Genomic DNA, 15,691 nt, shown 5'->3' with positions numbered 1-15,691 from the left:
CAAGGAAGAGAGAGAGAGAGAGAGAGAGAGAGAGAGAGAGAGAGAGAGAGAGAGAACAAGCTATCTCTGAGTCTCTGAACACAGTTTCAGAACAGCAATGGTGACCTGTGAGCTTGCACCTGAGTTTGTGACTGAGACTGATTTTTGTGCTGATCCAATCTTCCCATTCTCCAGAACTCCAAAATGCCTGAGGCTGGTCCTCAGCGGCAACACATATAGTGGTATAAGAAATAAAACTAAGAAACATATTACAGGCAGAGATTGTTTTCATTATTGTACATTTATACAAAGGTACATTAATAGCATGTTAGATAGTACACAACAACATAAATGTTACAGAAATTGGCTTGAGTAAGAAAATATTCTACTAAGAAATTGAAATACTGATCATGAAGATTTCCTTTTGTCTGCCAGTGCCATGTCAGAGTCCTTCCCTGGTGTTACAAAGGCAAGGTGACACAGAGTTAACATCTTCATAGACACCACACGTATTGCAACACTGGAGGGGATGGCAACTCTCCACAGCAATCGTGTTGGCCTGGCAGGGGTGGCAAGCCTCAGCAGTGGCACTGTTGGCCGGGATGACCCTCTCCTGGGGGTCCTTGCATGGATCAATATAGCATTCATCATTTGTCTCCGCGATTCTGAAGAAAAAAACACACAAAACAAGCTTAGAATTTCCCTTCCCAGTGAGCTTCTTACAATTATGAGGGTTCTGTGAGAAAGTCCAGGGCTGGAGCCCATACATGTAGCACCATCCCTGGGCTAAAGCTCTCTGCTCCCTTCCCATCTCTTCCTCTCCTACAATTGCTATGCATGTGAAGCCAGGATACCATTACAAGTAAAGAGTGAATTGTCCCCCAGGGGCTGCTACAGGCCCAGGAGATGTGGGGATGATGGAGAAGGCACAGCAGTTGGCTGGGCTCAGCTCTGGCCCCTACAATCTAAGTCCCTAGAGAGGGACACCATGTCTTGTCTGACCTACATCCCTGTCAGCTGTCCTCCACGGACTCTCTTCTCTTTACCCATGTCACTTTTCCCAAAGTCACTGTTAATGAATGTGGGAACATGTGAGCTTCCCAGTGAGTGGAGAAGAGCTCAGTATGGCCAAGCTCTGTGTGCATAGGAGACAGACAGCTCATTCCCAGGGCATCCTCTGGCTTCTCCAGTCTACAGTTCTGAGGATAGACAGGATACCCAGCCAGGGCCCTGATAAGAAGCTGAAGGTTCACTCCCTGCATCTAAGTAACAGAAAAGTGATGCTGATGCCCATGCTGCCCAGGCTGAGAGCAGTCAACATAGGGTCTCACAGCCCCAAACTAGGAGAACTCTCAAACTTCTGTGCCCACCTGCCCTCACTCTCAAACCTGACAGTGGCTCCTGACTTTCCCCTATACTACGTGGCTGCTTCAGCAAGAGGTTACCCAGCTCCAGCAGAGGGCCCCAGTGCCCCATTAGAGGGGGAATTGTTCATTCTTACCCAGGTGAATACAGAGCCTTGGATATTTTGGAGTAGAGACAGAGCACAACTCCTATCAGTAGAAACATGGCTGCCAGGATCCCGCAACCAATGGCGATCATGATTACTGTTCGGAGGTCAAAAAAATCAAACATATCTGGACAGAAAAGTACAGACAAGCAGTGAATGTGATGTCCCACCTACACACCCATAGCAGACTCCACACATTTCCTTCAGTAAGGGGCAAATGAACCTCAAACACAAACGCTTACCTATAGACTTTTTCTAGAGAGGTCTTATCTGGCCCAAGGTAGGTTAGAAGGGAAATTTTCCATGTAAAAGGGGATTAAGATGTAAAATCCAGAGGCATGACAGCTAAAGGACATTCTGAAGATAGGATAGGCAGTGGAGGGACAAACATGCAGAAATTAACAGACACTCAATAATAAGTGGGCCTCCCCTGGAACTAGTGGTTGATTCCTGCACACATGCCTGGGCCTCCTGAGTTATGCTCACATTCAGAGTCACAACTACCTGTACCCTGAGTGTGAGCTTCAGAGGACTTGTTTAAGAATGACCACTTCTAAGACAAAACTCCAACAGTCTAAGAACCTGAAAACCCATTTTGTAAATGCAGCGTGCTATGGGCAGTGGGGGGTGTGGGTGAACTCAAGTATTGAAAGCTGTCATTTTTCCTTTTAACAACTGAATCTTCAACATTTCTTATTTGGAATAATCGATTTCTTTAAACTTAACTCTGACTCTCTCAGAGGAAAATCAATCCAGGGGGTAGGGGGGAAGATGTTCTGGCCATGAAAACCCACTTGCTGCTTTCAGAATCATTGCTGGGTGAAAGTCAACACTTAAAAATACAATTCAACAACAATTAGATGAACACAATAAACTTAAGCCAAACATGGGTTAACTCCCTAGAGGACACTAGTCAGGGAGGACCCAGAAACACCCCAAAACCTGAGGTATTGTAATATTCTTTGTTGTCACTCATAATTAGATTATAAGACCTTCTTGCTGAAGACACCAGACTTTGGTTGCACGACAGAGAAATCAATCTCAAAGGATCAGGAAACTTTATCCTGATGACTAGCTTTCATAAGGCCAGAATATGTTGTATAGACTCATAGTGGAGAGAGAGAGAGGAGAGAGAGAGAGAGAGAGAGAGAGAGAGAGAGAGAGAGAGAGAGAGATCAGAGGTCATACGCAATGCTGAACCCTGTAAGCTGACAGGCAGTATGACCCCATTATTGTGTGTGAGGCAATAGAGGCATTAATGTTTGGTGCATGGGGTGGGGATAACCAATTACTTCCTGACTGGATTTGAGGCCTGCACCACAAGAGGGAATCCATGTCTGGTAATATAATCCTGGTCAAAAACCTTGGCTGAGGAGGTCTAAGCTTTAGGAGGGAACCCATGTTCTTATTTTGCTAAATGGTCAAGTCAAACTACCTTTTCATATTTATATTTATACCCATAGGCCAATGCTGACCACCACTTTAGCCAGAGTAGGTTCATAACTGGTTAGAGTGCTAAGAATAAATGACCATGAGTGCTAAGGTATAGATGGGACATATACTATCAACTTTAGATCCTCTAACACTAAGTAAGGCTCAGGAAACATTGTGGAAAGGGAGCAGAAAGAATATAAGAGCCAGAAGAGAAGGCATGAAGAACGCTGTGTAATGGTGCCTTGTGGCCATGGTTTCATAGCAGCTGTGATAACCTACAAAAGATTAAGCCAGTTAAAATTTCAGCATATACAGGGTAGGGCCTCCTGAAGCCCCACACCCAGATAGCAGCTATTGGGGTTTCTGGGAAAAGAAGACTCCATTTTCTTTGAGATAAGGCCACTATGATCTAGCCCATGTCAAGGTGGACGGTTCCACACCTATGTGCACATAGGCAGTACTTATCAGACTCCGTAGGTTTTAAAAAAATAAAAGAAGATGAACTGAGAGTAGGAAAGATGTCAGAAGGCTTTCTGGGTATGAGAGATGAAAGGCAGAGTGGTAGATATGCTCAAGATACATTGTAGTCATATGTGACAATATGAAATTTTTAAAGAATTAAAAATGTTACTTAAGATAGAAAGAAAATGGTAATTATCGAGGTCTAAGTTTGAAGAGCTTACTTTCAGAAGGACAGCCTGCTGGAATGGACAGCCATTGTTAGCTCTTGCATCTCCCCTAGTCTGGGGCACATGCTGTGTGACTTCAGCTCTCTAGATACCAGCTTTCTTTCACAGAGTTCTAAATTCCATTCCGTGCTCAACTAAACCTCATCACAACTTGCCCAAACATGTCTGAACATAAGTAACACCCAATTTTCCTTTTCAGACTCTATTTCTCCAAAAGAAACTTAGAATTTGACTGTCAATCAAAAGTAGAATTGGGGTTTAAGGAAAGAGATGTGTTATTACTCCCGGTTCCTGCGCACTTCTCTCTGCCCTCTTGGGATCTTCTCTCCCCCTCCCCTTCCCCCCTCTCTCCACATGGTCATGGCCAGCCTCTACTTCTCTGCTCTCTCCTTCTCTCTGCCTTTCTCTGCCTCTACTACCCTCTTAACCCTCCTCCCCATGCCCTGAATAAACTCTATTTTATACTAAAAAAAAAAAAAAAAGAAAGAAAGAAAAGAAAAAAGAAAGAAAAAAGAAAAGAGAGAGACAAGGTGTAGAAGCCAATGTCTTAGAATATTCATTTCACTAAAAAGCCATTAATAGAAGACTGGCTGAACTCTGTATTTTAGCTACACAAATATGGGGTCATATAAGAGAAGTCAATCATAAACCCATTGGGGTCATATCATACTTTATGGTTAAGATGAAAAGATCCCAAAATGCTGACACCTATAAGACATCTGCTTTAATCATATTTCTCTATTTCCTCAAGGTATTCCAACCCAGAAAGCCCAGTGTGACAGGTTATTCCTCGTGGCTTTGGGAAAACCTAAGGGAGGCCAAGAATAGCAATGACTATGTCAACCTTTCCAGGCATAAGAAACTCCACAAGAGCTAGTAAATGGGATAAGTTTAGCTCATCTGCTGATGACAGAAGAATGAAAATACAGTACACATGCAATATAGTACTCAGTTGCAAAGAAAAATTATAGAATGTGCAAGAGAGCAGGCGAAACTGGAAAACATTATACTGGTGATATAACCTAGGCCCAGAAAGATAAACTGCATTTCTCTCTAATATCTAGATCCTAGCTTAAAATATTTAGATCTGTGTGTTTAACTTCAAATATGTATGTTCACACCACCAGAAAGAGTCCAGGAGAGAGGAGAGAAGCAGCGTAATGGAGGGAGGCAATGGTAGAATATGTGATAGTAAAACAGGGGGAAGGATGCTGAGGGTTAAAGGCAGGGATGACGGCAGGTGAATGAGGGAGAGGAGAGGAGGCGGGGAATATTGAAAACTAAAGCTGCATCAACGTTCTTATGAAGACCCACTATATGGGTAAATTTAAAAGTGTAATTTGGGGGGGGGGGTCTCAGTCAGGGCTTCTATTCCTGCACAAACATCATGACCAAGAAGCAAGTTGGGGAGGAAAGTGTTTATTCAGCTTACACTTCCTTGCTGTTCATCACCAATGGAAGTCAGGACTAGAACTCAAGCAGATCGGGAAGCAGGCCATGGAGAGGTGCAGCTTACTGGTTTGCTGATGCAGAGGCAATGGAGGGGTGCTGCTTACTGGTTTGTTTCCCCTGGCCTGCTCAGCTTGCTTTCTTATAGAACCCAAGACTACCAGCCCTGGGGTGACACCACCCACAATGGGTCCTCTCTCCTTGATCACTAATTGAGAAAATGCCCCACAGCTGGATCTCATGGAGGCACTTCCCCAACTGAAGCTCCTTTCTCTGTGATAACTCCGGCCTGTGTCAAGTTGACACACAAAACCAGCCAGTACACGGGACTAGAGAGTTAAGAGCACTTGTTGCTTTAGCTTTTGCAGAGGACCCAGGCTCTACTCTCAGCACCCACATAGCAGCTCACAACCATCTATAACTCCAGTTCCAGGGGAGCCTATGCCCTCTTCTAAACTCCCTGGACATCAGGAATACATACATGTATGCAGGCTAAACACTAACACATGATAAATAAATCTAAAATATTAAATGTGTAAGATTTTAAGAAAATAAAAAGTTGAAACATATGCAGCATGGGTAGATAATGATACTCCCAGAAAACATAGCTCATTAAATGAAAAATCTCAGTGCCATGCATGGGATATTCAAAAAGATATACTGTTAGCTGGGTACCCTAACTGGATGGTAAGATCAAAGATACCACAGGCTTTGTTTTCAGAACATAGAGAAACCAAGTTGGAACTGACAGGAAACTTTTTTTTTTTCCAGCTGGCTCGCTTGCAAGAGCCTGAAGGTGCTTTGTAGGCCTCTGGGGGTAGAAAAGAGATCAATGAATCCTGAGTACTATAATACTAACCTGACAGGCACCATGTGTCCACTAGCACAGAGTGGCATGGCCATTATGGGGAGAGAGGTAACAACTGCTTTTTTGATTGGAGTTGAGGTCCACTCCACAAGAGAAAATCCATGCCTGGTAGTGTGAACCAGAGAGAAACAAAAACCTGGGCTACTTGTCCTAGTTTTGTTTTCTTTTGCTGTGATAAAACACCAGCTAAAAGCAACTTAAGAGAGAAGAGTATTTACTTAGCTTACATGTTATAACCCATCATCAAGGGATACTAAGGAAGGAACTCAAGGCAGGACCAAACATGGAGGCAGGAACCAAAGCAGAGGCCATGGAAGAACACTGCTTACTGGCTTGTTCCCCACCGCTCACTCAGCTTGCTTTTTATAAAACTCGAGACCACCTGCCCAGAGGGGGCACAGTCCACAGTGGGATGGAACCTCCCATATCAATCATCAATCAAGAATATGCCCCCCCCCCCACAATCCTGCCTACAGGCTAATTTGATGGAGGCATCGTCTCAACAGGATGTTCCCTCTTCTCAGATGACTCTGGCTTGCTGACAAAAATAAGACTGAAGGGAAAGCTGAGCAGCCATTATCCCTAGTGTGTAAACTGATGACACAAGTGCTCTGTGGTGTGATAAGGGGGAGGTTTTTATTGTAGGTGAGAGGGGAAACAAGCAGAGACACCTGGCAGAGTTCACTAGACCTGGTCATAAGAGAAACAGAGCAAAGAGAAAGAGAAAGGGGGACACAGAGGGAGGGCAGGGGAGGGCAGAAAGAGGAAGACAGGGCAGAAGGCAGGGTGAGTGTAGATGAAATAGCAAGGTTATAAGGAGGAGGGGGAGGATCTGGGAGGAGGAGAGCCCATGTGCTGGGGGAGTTGAGGGGAGGGGAGGGGAAGGGGTGAGAAGAACTAGGATGCTAGCATGAACTTCGAAATGAAGTGTCACAGGCACTTGTGACAATGAGGGGTCCCTGAGGCCAGCATGTGCTTTGGTGTGCTAGTAGGCACTACAGATAGTCATTTGTCCCTTCTGCCTTTTGAAATTTGGGGAAAAGGAGTTCCCTTTGAATCTGACACCTTGATTCCCAAATGATATGGATTTTGGATAGCTCTGACATATTCCTGGGAGTCTAAAGACCATGCACATGTATAAAGTTGTGTGCCTAAGAAGGATTATAAGCACACCTAGAAAAGTATAAGCTAGCCCTAAGCTACTACATCTGGCGGTTGCTGGAGGCTCTTCCCAAGGAAGAGGGGGCTGAGACATGGATCTCAGCTGGCTGGCTCAGTGCTGCAGGCATGGCCCAGGAGTACACTGAACCCTTCAGCAACGACTGGGGGATTTTATTGTTCTTGTCCAGGAATTTAAAGAAATCTTTGTCTAACTATTAACCACCTCTGGGCAAATCAGTGGGCACATCTGACAAAGGACACAGATAGAGATCAGCTAAGGAAAGTCACTAAAGAAACTGCATAACTCCTCAACAGGCACAACAGCAGTCCTGGGGAGACAGAAGACTCTGATTTTCAAAGATGCCATGTTGTATCATTTAAAATATCTGGTTTTCAGGCTGGAAGGTAGTGGCACATGCTTTTAATCCCAGTACTCAAGAGACAGAGGCAGTTTTAAATCAGCCTCAAACTAGTCTACAGAGTGAGTTCCAAAGTGAATTCCAGGATAGCCAGGGCTACACAGAGAAATCTTGTCTTGGAAAACCAAACCAATCAAACAAACAAACAAATAATCTAGTTTTCAAAAATGACTATAAATCATTGAGAAGTAGGGTCTACAAAAAAAAAAAAAATAGAACAATCAAGTTGAAAAGGCTATTTGCTATTCGAAAAGGCCAAGTAAGACTTTGGCCCTACTTTGACAAAGATTTAATTTGGCCATTTTAAAATTATGTTCAAAGAAAGCCACGTCTAAAGAACTAAGAGAAAATATGTTATCATAAAGAACATTTATTTAAAAACTATAATGAAGAGTCAGGTAGAAATTATGGCATTGGAAACTATAATAAAGAACATTAAACAGAACTTAATAGTGAATGTGAGCAGGCAGAATCAAGAATGCGTGACCTGGAAGTGGGGCAACTGTGGGTACCCCGAGGCAGGTAGAAATGAATCCAGGGCTTGCTTTCCATTTGTTCCAATTGTGTGAAGAGCTTGGGTCATCCCATGCTCACAACAAGAAACTGAATGAACAGAAAATCAGCCATACTACAGAAGACAGCTATAGAACTAAAGCCAGGACAGCCAGACACTCCCTAACCCACACAGACAGGTGAACGAAGAGCTGCAGTTTACCAGCGACAGAGACCCTCTTGACCCAACAAGAGCCAGCAACGTGTGAGAATCCCAGAGAGTCATTATATTTCCTGGGCTAAGGGAGGGCTAGCTGAAGAGTTCTGAACTCTTGGATATCCAGTCTGAAAGTGGGAAAGCTGTATACTCTTTGCTGTTGGATGTTAGAGGTTTATAATTGTTTAACATTACAGGGATGACAGTTAAAAGATTGTCTTGAGTCTCAGATAAGGTTTTAGATTTTTTTATGTTATATGCATAATTTTTAAATTATACACAGTGTGTGTATGAGAGAGAATGAGTGAGAGAGAGAGAGAGAGAGAGAGAGAGAGAGAATTTTCTTAAATCGCACATATCTTTTCCTTTCAGCTGAGATGTATAATTGGGTGTTTGTGTCTAGGTGACAAATGTTAACATCAGACTCAAAACTTAGCTCAGTTAACTTGATCCCTCTGGAAACTGAACTTTCCCATAACTTCTGTTCCTGGGAAGAAATCTGCATTTGAACAAAGCCTCACATGTAAGTATCCTAGTAGGGGGTATGGGGCTTCTGAGGTCACCTTAGATTAAAATTAGTAAGTAAATAAATAAATGGAGCCTGAAAAAAAATAAGTCAAGAAAAAAAATCATATAATACAAATTTGCCTAAAATAGGTTTCCTCTCTAACTTTCTTTATATCTTTTCAACTGTGAAGCATGAGCCTCTGCCAGTATCACTGAATGTGTGCTTGAATCTTAGTAGTAAACAGCTTCACAATGCTTCACTGTTCAGCTAAAACACTGCCAATCACGAATGGCTTTCAATGTAAGGATGTTTAAAAACCTTGATCTGCCATTGCTTTTAAACAACTGAAAGTTAACCAGTTTTTGATTAGCAGACTCTCAAATGGTAGGCTTTAAGTGATCCCAAAACAGTATTTATAGTCTTGAAACAAAAATGTGCTTAGACATGGAATGTGGAATTCTGAGGAGGCGGGGCTGTGAGCTGATGTCACACAGGCTGGTTTGGTGATGCTACATTCTAGCATCCGGGCAGACCTCAGACCTCCAACAGTGAGGCACATCAGCCTGGATCTTAATTGACCTAACAGGTATGTTTATTTAAATCCTTCTTTCTCAAATCACAGATTTGAGAAACTGAAGGTTTCTGAAACAGCCTATTCCAAAAACTGTTTTTTTGTTGTTGTTGTTTTATTTTGAAGTGGTGGTGGTGGTGGTGGTGTGTGTGTGTGTATGTGTGTGTGTGTTTAAATAATTATCCTTAATGTAATGCTGGACAGATGACTTTGGTAAGTATGTTTGTAATCAGATTGTTTTCTGTCCTTTCTGGGCTTGTTGTTCCCCAGCTTCAGATGTTCAACTAAGAATATTGCTTACTCTAGAAATAGAGGATTCTGTGGGGAGATTAAGGTTTAATAGGGAGACACATCACCTGCTAGAAGACAGACTGAGCCTTAAGAGATTCCTGAAAGCTGGTTCATGATCTGTGCTAGTCTCTGTCACAGCCTCGGCAAGGGGTTGGCTGGAAGCATTCAGAATCTTTTAAATACTGAGACCGCAAAGCCTAGTTTGTCTGTTTTCCGGGTTCCCCTCACCCCTCATAAAAGCACCACTTTCAAAATAGATTTGTACATTCTAAGCAGTTTTAGGTAATAACATTTTGAAGAGCCATTCCCTGGCTCTTCATTCCATAAAGGTCTAACCCAATGTACTTGAGTCACTGTATACAAACTTCAGAAGGCTTGCGTGTTTGGCGGGGGAGGGGGGGTCCCAGTGCAGGCTTGCTTGCTCTACAAGGGCCTCTCACTGCCTGATAAATGGATTTTACATCCAAGTCCCTTTTCAACCACAAATAAACCCTCTTACTCACTTTAGGACAGCTTGGGCCCTCCTGCAGAGTTCCATAAGTATATGTTGGGTCCTTTCTTTCTCACTGAAGAATGTTGGGGGAGGGGGTGGTTAAGTGGCTCTTTGGGAGTGAAACCACTTGCGCTGTCTTGTCTTCTTTGCCAGGTGTGAGGGATGTTCGACTTGAGGACGAAGGTTATGATCGGTATCGCAAGCACTCTGCTGATTGCTGCAATCATGCTGATAACTGTTGTCCTCTGTCTTTATCTGAAAATATCCAAGGCCCTGAAGTGAGTCTTGGGAGTCAGAGGGGACAACACTGGGGCTCTCTGCTGGAACAGGGTCACTTCTTAACGTTGGCCACTTGTAGGGGAAAGTCAGGAGCCACTGTCAGGTTTGAGTGAGGGCAGGTGGGCACAGAAGTTTGAGAGTTCTCCTAGTTTGGGGCTGTGACTACTCTCAGCCTGGAAAGCATGGGTGCCAGTATCACTTTTCTGTTACTTAGATGCAAGGAGTGAAGCTTCAGCTTCTTATCAGAGCCCTTGGCTGGGCATCCTGTCTATCCTCAGCACTGTAGACTGGAGAAGCCAGAGGATGCCCTGGGAATGAGCTGTCTGTCTCCTATGCACACAGAGCTTGGCCATACTGAGCTCTTCTCCACTCACTGGGAAGCTCACATGTTCCCACATTCATTAACAGTGACTTTGGGAAAAGTGACATGGGCAAAGAGAAGAGAGTCCGTGGAGGACAGCTGACAGGGATGTAGGTCAGACAAGACATGGTGTCCCTCTCTAGGGACTTAGATTGTAGGGGCCAGAGCTGAGCCCAGCCAACTGCTGTGCCTTCTCCATCATCCCCACATCTCCTGGGCCTGTAGCAGCCCCTGGGGTACAATGGACTCTTTACTTGTAATGGTATCCTGGCTTCACATGCATAGCAATTGTAGGAGAGGAAGAGATGGAAAGGGAGCAGAGAGCTTTAGCCCAGGGATGGTGCTACATGTATGGGCTCCAGCCCTGGACTTTCTCACAGAGCCCTCATAATTGTAAGAAGCTCACTGGGAAGGGAAATTCTAAGCTTGTTTTGTGTGTCTTTTCTTAAGAATCGCAAGGGAGGCTGAAAGCTGTATTGATCCATGCAAGGACCCCCAAGAGAAGATCAACCGGGCCAAGCCCATTGTTGCCGATACTTGTCGTACCTTCCAGTGCTGTGATGACTGTAGCATCTATAAGGATATTGGCACCCTGCCACCTTGCTATTGTACCACAAATGAGGGACTCTGACATGGCAATGGTGGACACAAAAATCTTCACAATCAGTATTTCCTTCTTAGTAGAATGTTTTATTTTTTCAAGTCAATTTCTGTAATGTTTATACTCTTATTTACTATCTAATATGGTATTTATGTACTTTATATAAGCACACAATAATCAAAATACTCCTGTACCTTTAACTGGTGATGGTAATGGTTATGAATGTCCTTTATTCTAAATTTTTTTACTCATTTTGAGATTTGAGGCAACTAGCCTGTAATATTACTATGTTGCAATGTATTACTATGTTGCAATGTAAGCAAAGAGGGCATGCAAGCAGTTTTAAAGATGGGATATCATTTCGCTAAATGTCTAAAATAATTCTAAACATTTTTTAAGGTTAGGTGTAAGACTGAAACTTCTTGTGCCCAAAGAGAAAAATGATGCCTCTAAGTGAGATGAGTTTTTCTATGCTAAATTCTGCCTAAATTTGTTACATGCTGCCCTCTTCCTTCCTTTCTTCCTTCCTTTTCTTTTTTCCTTCTTCCTTCCTTTTTCTTTTTTCTTTTCTTTTTACTGTATTGTACTTGAAACTTTACTTTTTAAACTGAAGGCAGATTTTTTTCATACAAGCCCTTCTAACTACTGAGCCATGTTTTAGCCTTCAAAAAATATTTTTATCAGCAATATGAGAATTTTATGGATGTATCATAATTTAGTTAGCTCAAACTTTACTACTGAAAACAGGTATTATTTCTAAGTTCCATTTATTAAATATTAAAAGTAGTGCCATTAAAAATTCTTATCAGTAAGTGTATAATAACAGGATATAATACACTTGGTTTGGTGAGTCTAATTCCCAGGATCAGGCTGACAAATCTGTTACCAAGTTGCTAAATTCAGGTCCAAACTGGTTACTTTTCTCAGTGCTGAGACCAATTGCAGGAAGGATGGTTTGTTCTGCCTTCACAGGTTTAGGATACAGTGGGATGATACGGTGGCAGGAGCATGAGGCAGGTGGTGACACAGCGTCCTTAACCAGGAAGCCAGGGGAGAGGACTGCTGGTACCCAGCTTGCTTTCTCCTTTCTATTCAGGCTGGGACATACCTCAGCTACCCACATGTAGGGTTGGTGATGCCACCTTAACCCAGTGTAGTAATTCCCTCACAGGTACACCCAAAGGCTGTCTCCTAGATGACTCTAGACCCTGTTGACAACCAGTATTAACCATCACAGGGTGTTAAGAATTAAGGGGAAGCCCACTGCTCTGGGCTGCACAGGCCCTAACAGACCAAACTAAACAAGAATGGAGTGGCTGTATTAGCCAAAGTTCTCTAAAGGAATAGAACCGAACAATCGCTGTCTACCAACGAAAGGTCCAAGAATCCAGTAATTGCTCAGTCCATGAGGCTGGATGTCTCAGCTAGTCTTCAGTACACACCAGAGTCCCAAAGAAGCAAGCTCTAATGGCAGTGAAGGAATGGACTTGCCAGCAAGACTGAGAGCAAGCAGGCAACGAGCAAGCGTCCTTTATATATGCTGCCACCAGAGAGTGTGGCCCAGATTCAAAGTGGGTCTTGCCCACTTCAAATGATTAAAGAAAAAATTCCTCAAAAGTGTAGCTGGCTGCTTGGGTTTTAGTTAACTTTAGGTGTAGTCAAGTTGACAACCAAGAATAGTCATCCTAAGTCCCCTCCTTCTCAACTTGACATACAATTATATCTTCTTATGTCATCTTTAAACCCCAAATGAAAACAATAACCAGGTCATAATTATACCTTACCTGATATAAGTACCCCGTGTACAATCACAAATGCCTTATATATTTAGCCAGTTCATAATTATATGTAACGTGATATAACCATCCCTCGTGCAACTGCAAATATATAAGTTTGAGAACAGGTAGCAACGCCTATTGAGGGATATTCTTTTAGTCTCTCAGACTTAAATATTATAACCTGATATTCTCTTAATTGGTGTTACATTACATGATAAACACATTGAGGAAAGAAAATAAATATTTGAACAAACACATTCTTAACAAAGTATGACAGAAACACTCATGCCAATTATAAGCCGCTTGTACGACTGATCACATGGTCTTAGCTAGTATTTATAAGTATCTTCCTCAACTTCCCATTCTGTATTTCCTTCACCTTCAAGCAAGTACCTTAGCAGGTCTTGGCTCTTTTCTCAGAATGACCCATACCTTCATTCCTGAAGGGTCTGTGCCCTTTGTCATCCTACCTGGATTAGATTGTTGTAGTTTCCCATTAACTTTCACAACACATGGTAGTAACCAAGAGAAACCCTCAAGGACCTCTTGCTGCTCCAAACTTCTTTTTTATTTTTTTATTTTTTTTATCTCAATTGTGAAGAAGAATCCAATTTCCCCTTGGTAATCTGGATCAGTCACGCCTCCTAACACTGTTATTCCTTTCTTAGCCTTGGTTTAAGGGTATCAGAAGCCCAGAGGGAAGTCTGAGCTTCCAGTTCAATGGAATGTTTGTGGATCCTGGCAGGAATGCCTCCTGATCTGGGACCAAAACTTCTAGGCCAGCAAAAATAAGGTCAAAGGAAAAGGAGGTAAAATTTTTCCTTGTGGGTCCCTATGGGTGACAGTGAATGGGACTATTGCCTTTTCCACCCCTTGATTCCTGGATCCATGGATCCTGGCTGTGGGAGAAACTATCTTATACTGAATACTGATTTAAAGCATATACTGCTTTCTAGAAAACCCAGCCCCAGCACCACAGGCTGCTGCTACCTAATTAGCACTGGAACTGTGTCTTCAAAAGGCCATTCTATCTTTCTGTCAGGGCAGCTGATGGTGGAGAACATGGTAAGACCATAGGATTCCATGATTGTGGGTCCACTGTCATACTTCTCTGGCTATAAAGTGAGTTCCTTGGTCAGAAGCAATACTGTGCAAATACCATGACAGGGGATAAGGTATTCTGCCCATGAAATGGTGGTTTTGGCAGAAGCATTACATGCAGGAAAGGCAATTGCATAAACAGAAAATAAGTATCTACTCCAGTAAGGAGGAAGTTGTCCAGTGAAGTCAACATGCTATCAGATAGCTGCTTAATTATCCCAGGTAATGAGGATATCTGGGGTTGTTAAGTCTCTGCTCTTGAGAGAACTGACACCCGGCATCAGCAGCCGTAGCCAAGGTTAGCCTCAGTGAGTAGAAATCTATGTTGTCAGGCTCCATACATAACTTCCATCTCTGCCGCTATGGTCACTCTGTTCATGTGTTCACTGGGCAATTACAGAAATAGGCTGACTGTCCACAGAACAGGTCATCTTATTTTATTACTGAACTTCTCCTCTGCTGAAGACACCTTTTGATAAGCATTTATATGGGACATAAGTATCATGTATCCTTCATCCATTTGGATAGATCTATCCACATACTTCTTCCCCAGATGTCTTACAAAATTTCCAGTCTTCCCAAGTTCCTGACCATCATATAAAATTTTATATATATATATACATACACATATATATGTGTATATATATATGACTTATTAGAATAGCTTACAGGCTGTGGTCCAGCTAATCCAACAATGACTGTCTATCAATGGAAGGTCCAAGAATCCAGTAGTAGTTCAGTTCCCAAGGCTAAATGATTCAGCTGGTCTTCAGAAGTAGGCTCTAATGCCAGTGACGGAAAGGATTTGCCATTGGGGGCAAGAACAAGTGTCCTTCATATAGGCTGCCACCAGAAGGGGTGCCCAGGTTAGAGGTGGAGCCTCTCGCCTCGAAAGATTCAAATTAAAAGTGGGTTTTCCCTTTTTAGAGGATTTAATTAAGGGAAAAAAAAAATCCTCACAGTGTATCCACATGCTTGGGTTTTAGCTAATTCCAGATGAGGTCGAAGTTGACAAAAATAAGTGAGTTCTGTTTTAGTTCCATCTGAAGTAGCTGAGATAGCCAATCTAGTTTTTACTCTTTAATTGTGCTTTGATGATGATGATGGTGGTGGTGGTGGTGGTGATGATGGTGGTAGAGGAAAAAAAGCTCTGCGTTCATCTCTGATCAGGGATTCTCACTCCTAGACTGCTAATAAAAACATCAATTCCATCTTGAATCTGAATTTGCTATGATTTTGTTTTGAGATCATTCCTAATAAGTTTTAGGCCTTCTGCTGTCAGTCCAGAGAAAAGTCATAGTTATTGTCCTTAAGGGTCAACCAAAGAAGAAAGCGTTGGCCAGGTATTATGGTACAAGTCTGGCATCCCAGCACTCAGGAGGCAGCAGAGATAATAGGATCAGAAGTTCAAGGCCAGCCATGGCTACATGAAACAATATATAAACTAAACAGCATCCATGTCAGTGGTACATGTGCTGGAGACACAGCAC

At 42.8% G+C, this 15,691-nt stretch overlaps 2 protein-coding genes across 3 annotated transcripts; one reads left to right on the top strand and one right to left on the bottom strand.

The window, feature by feature from the left end:
• Positions 1-248: 248 nt before the first annotated feature.
• On the bottom strand, positions 249-10,949 carry LOC127695086 (protein FAM24A-like). 2 transcript variants are annotated; one of them, XM_052196976.1, is made up of 3 exons: positions 10,092-10,949; positions 1,481-1,616; positions 249-644 (listed from the first exon to the last, which is right to left on the bottom strand). In XM_052196976.1, exons 2-3 carry the CDS (start codon positions 1,612-1,614, stop codon positions 422-424), a joined length of 357 nt encoding a protein of 118 aa, XP_052052936.1. In that variant the 5' UTR covers positions 1,615-1,616; positions 10,092-10,949; the 3' UTR covers positions 249-421. The 2 variants fall into 2 exon arrangements, with proteins under 2 accessions (XP_052052936.1, XP_052052946.1); XM_052196986.1 differs by lacking the exon at positions 10,092-10,949 and having other exon boundaries at positions 1,481-2,324.
• LOC127695097 (protein FAM24A) lies at positions 10,244-11,352 on the top strand. Its single transcript, XM_052196997.1, has 2 exons — positions 10,244-10,359; positions 11,172-11,352. Exons 1-2 carry the CDS (start codon positions 10,244-10,246, stop codon positions 11,350-11,352), a joined length of 297 nt encoding a protein of 98 aa, XP_052052957.1.
• Positions 11,353-15,691: the final 4,339 nt, after the last annotated feature.

This window comes from Apodemus sylvaticus, chromosome 1 (genome assembly GCF_947179515.1).
Source record: "Apodemus sylvaticus chromosome 1, mApoSyl1.1, whole genome shotgun sequence".
In the NCBI taxonomy this organism is placed as follows: domain Eukaryota; kingdom Metazoa; phylum Chordata; class Mammalia; order Rodentia; family Muridae; genus Apodemus; species Apodemus sylvaticus.
Note: the sequence above shows the minus strand (reverse complement) of the source record. Positions and strands in the feature narration are given on the sequence as shown.

What these genes read in the sequence shown, in the direction of transcription:
- LOC127695086 (XM_052196976.1), bottom strand. Translation starts at nt 1,614, where the DNA reads ATGTTTGATTTTTTTGACCTCCGAACAGTAATCATGATCGCCATTGGT. An exon ending in AAGGCTCTGTATTCACCTGG is followed by an intron (nt 645 to 1,480) that starts GTAAGAATGAAC and finishes TTTTTTCTTCAG; the next exon opens with AATCGCGGAGACAAATGATG.
- LOC127695097 (XM_052196997.1), top strand. Translation starts at nt 10,244, where the DNA reads ATGTTCGACTTGAGGACGAAGGTTATGATCGGTATCGCAAGCACTCTG. An exon ending in AAAATATCCAAGGCCCTGAA is followed by an intron (nt 10,360 to 11,171) that starts GTGAGTCTTGGG and finishes TCTTTTCTTAAG; the next exon opens with AATCGCAAGGGAGGCTGAAA.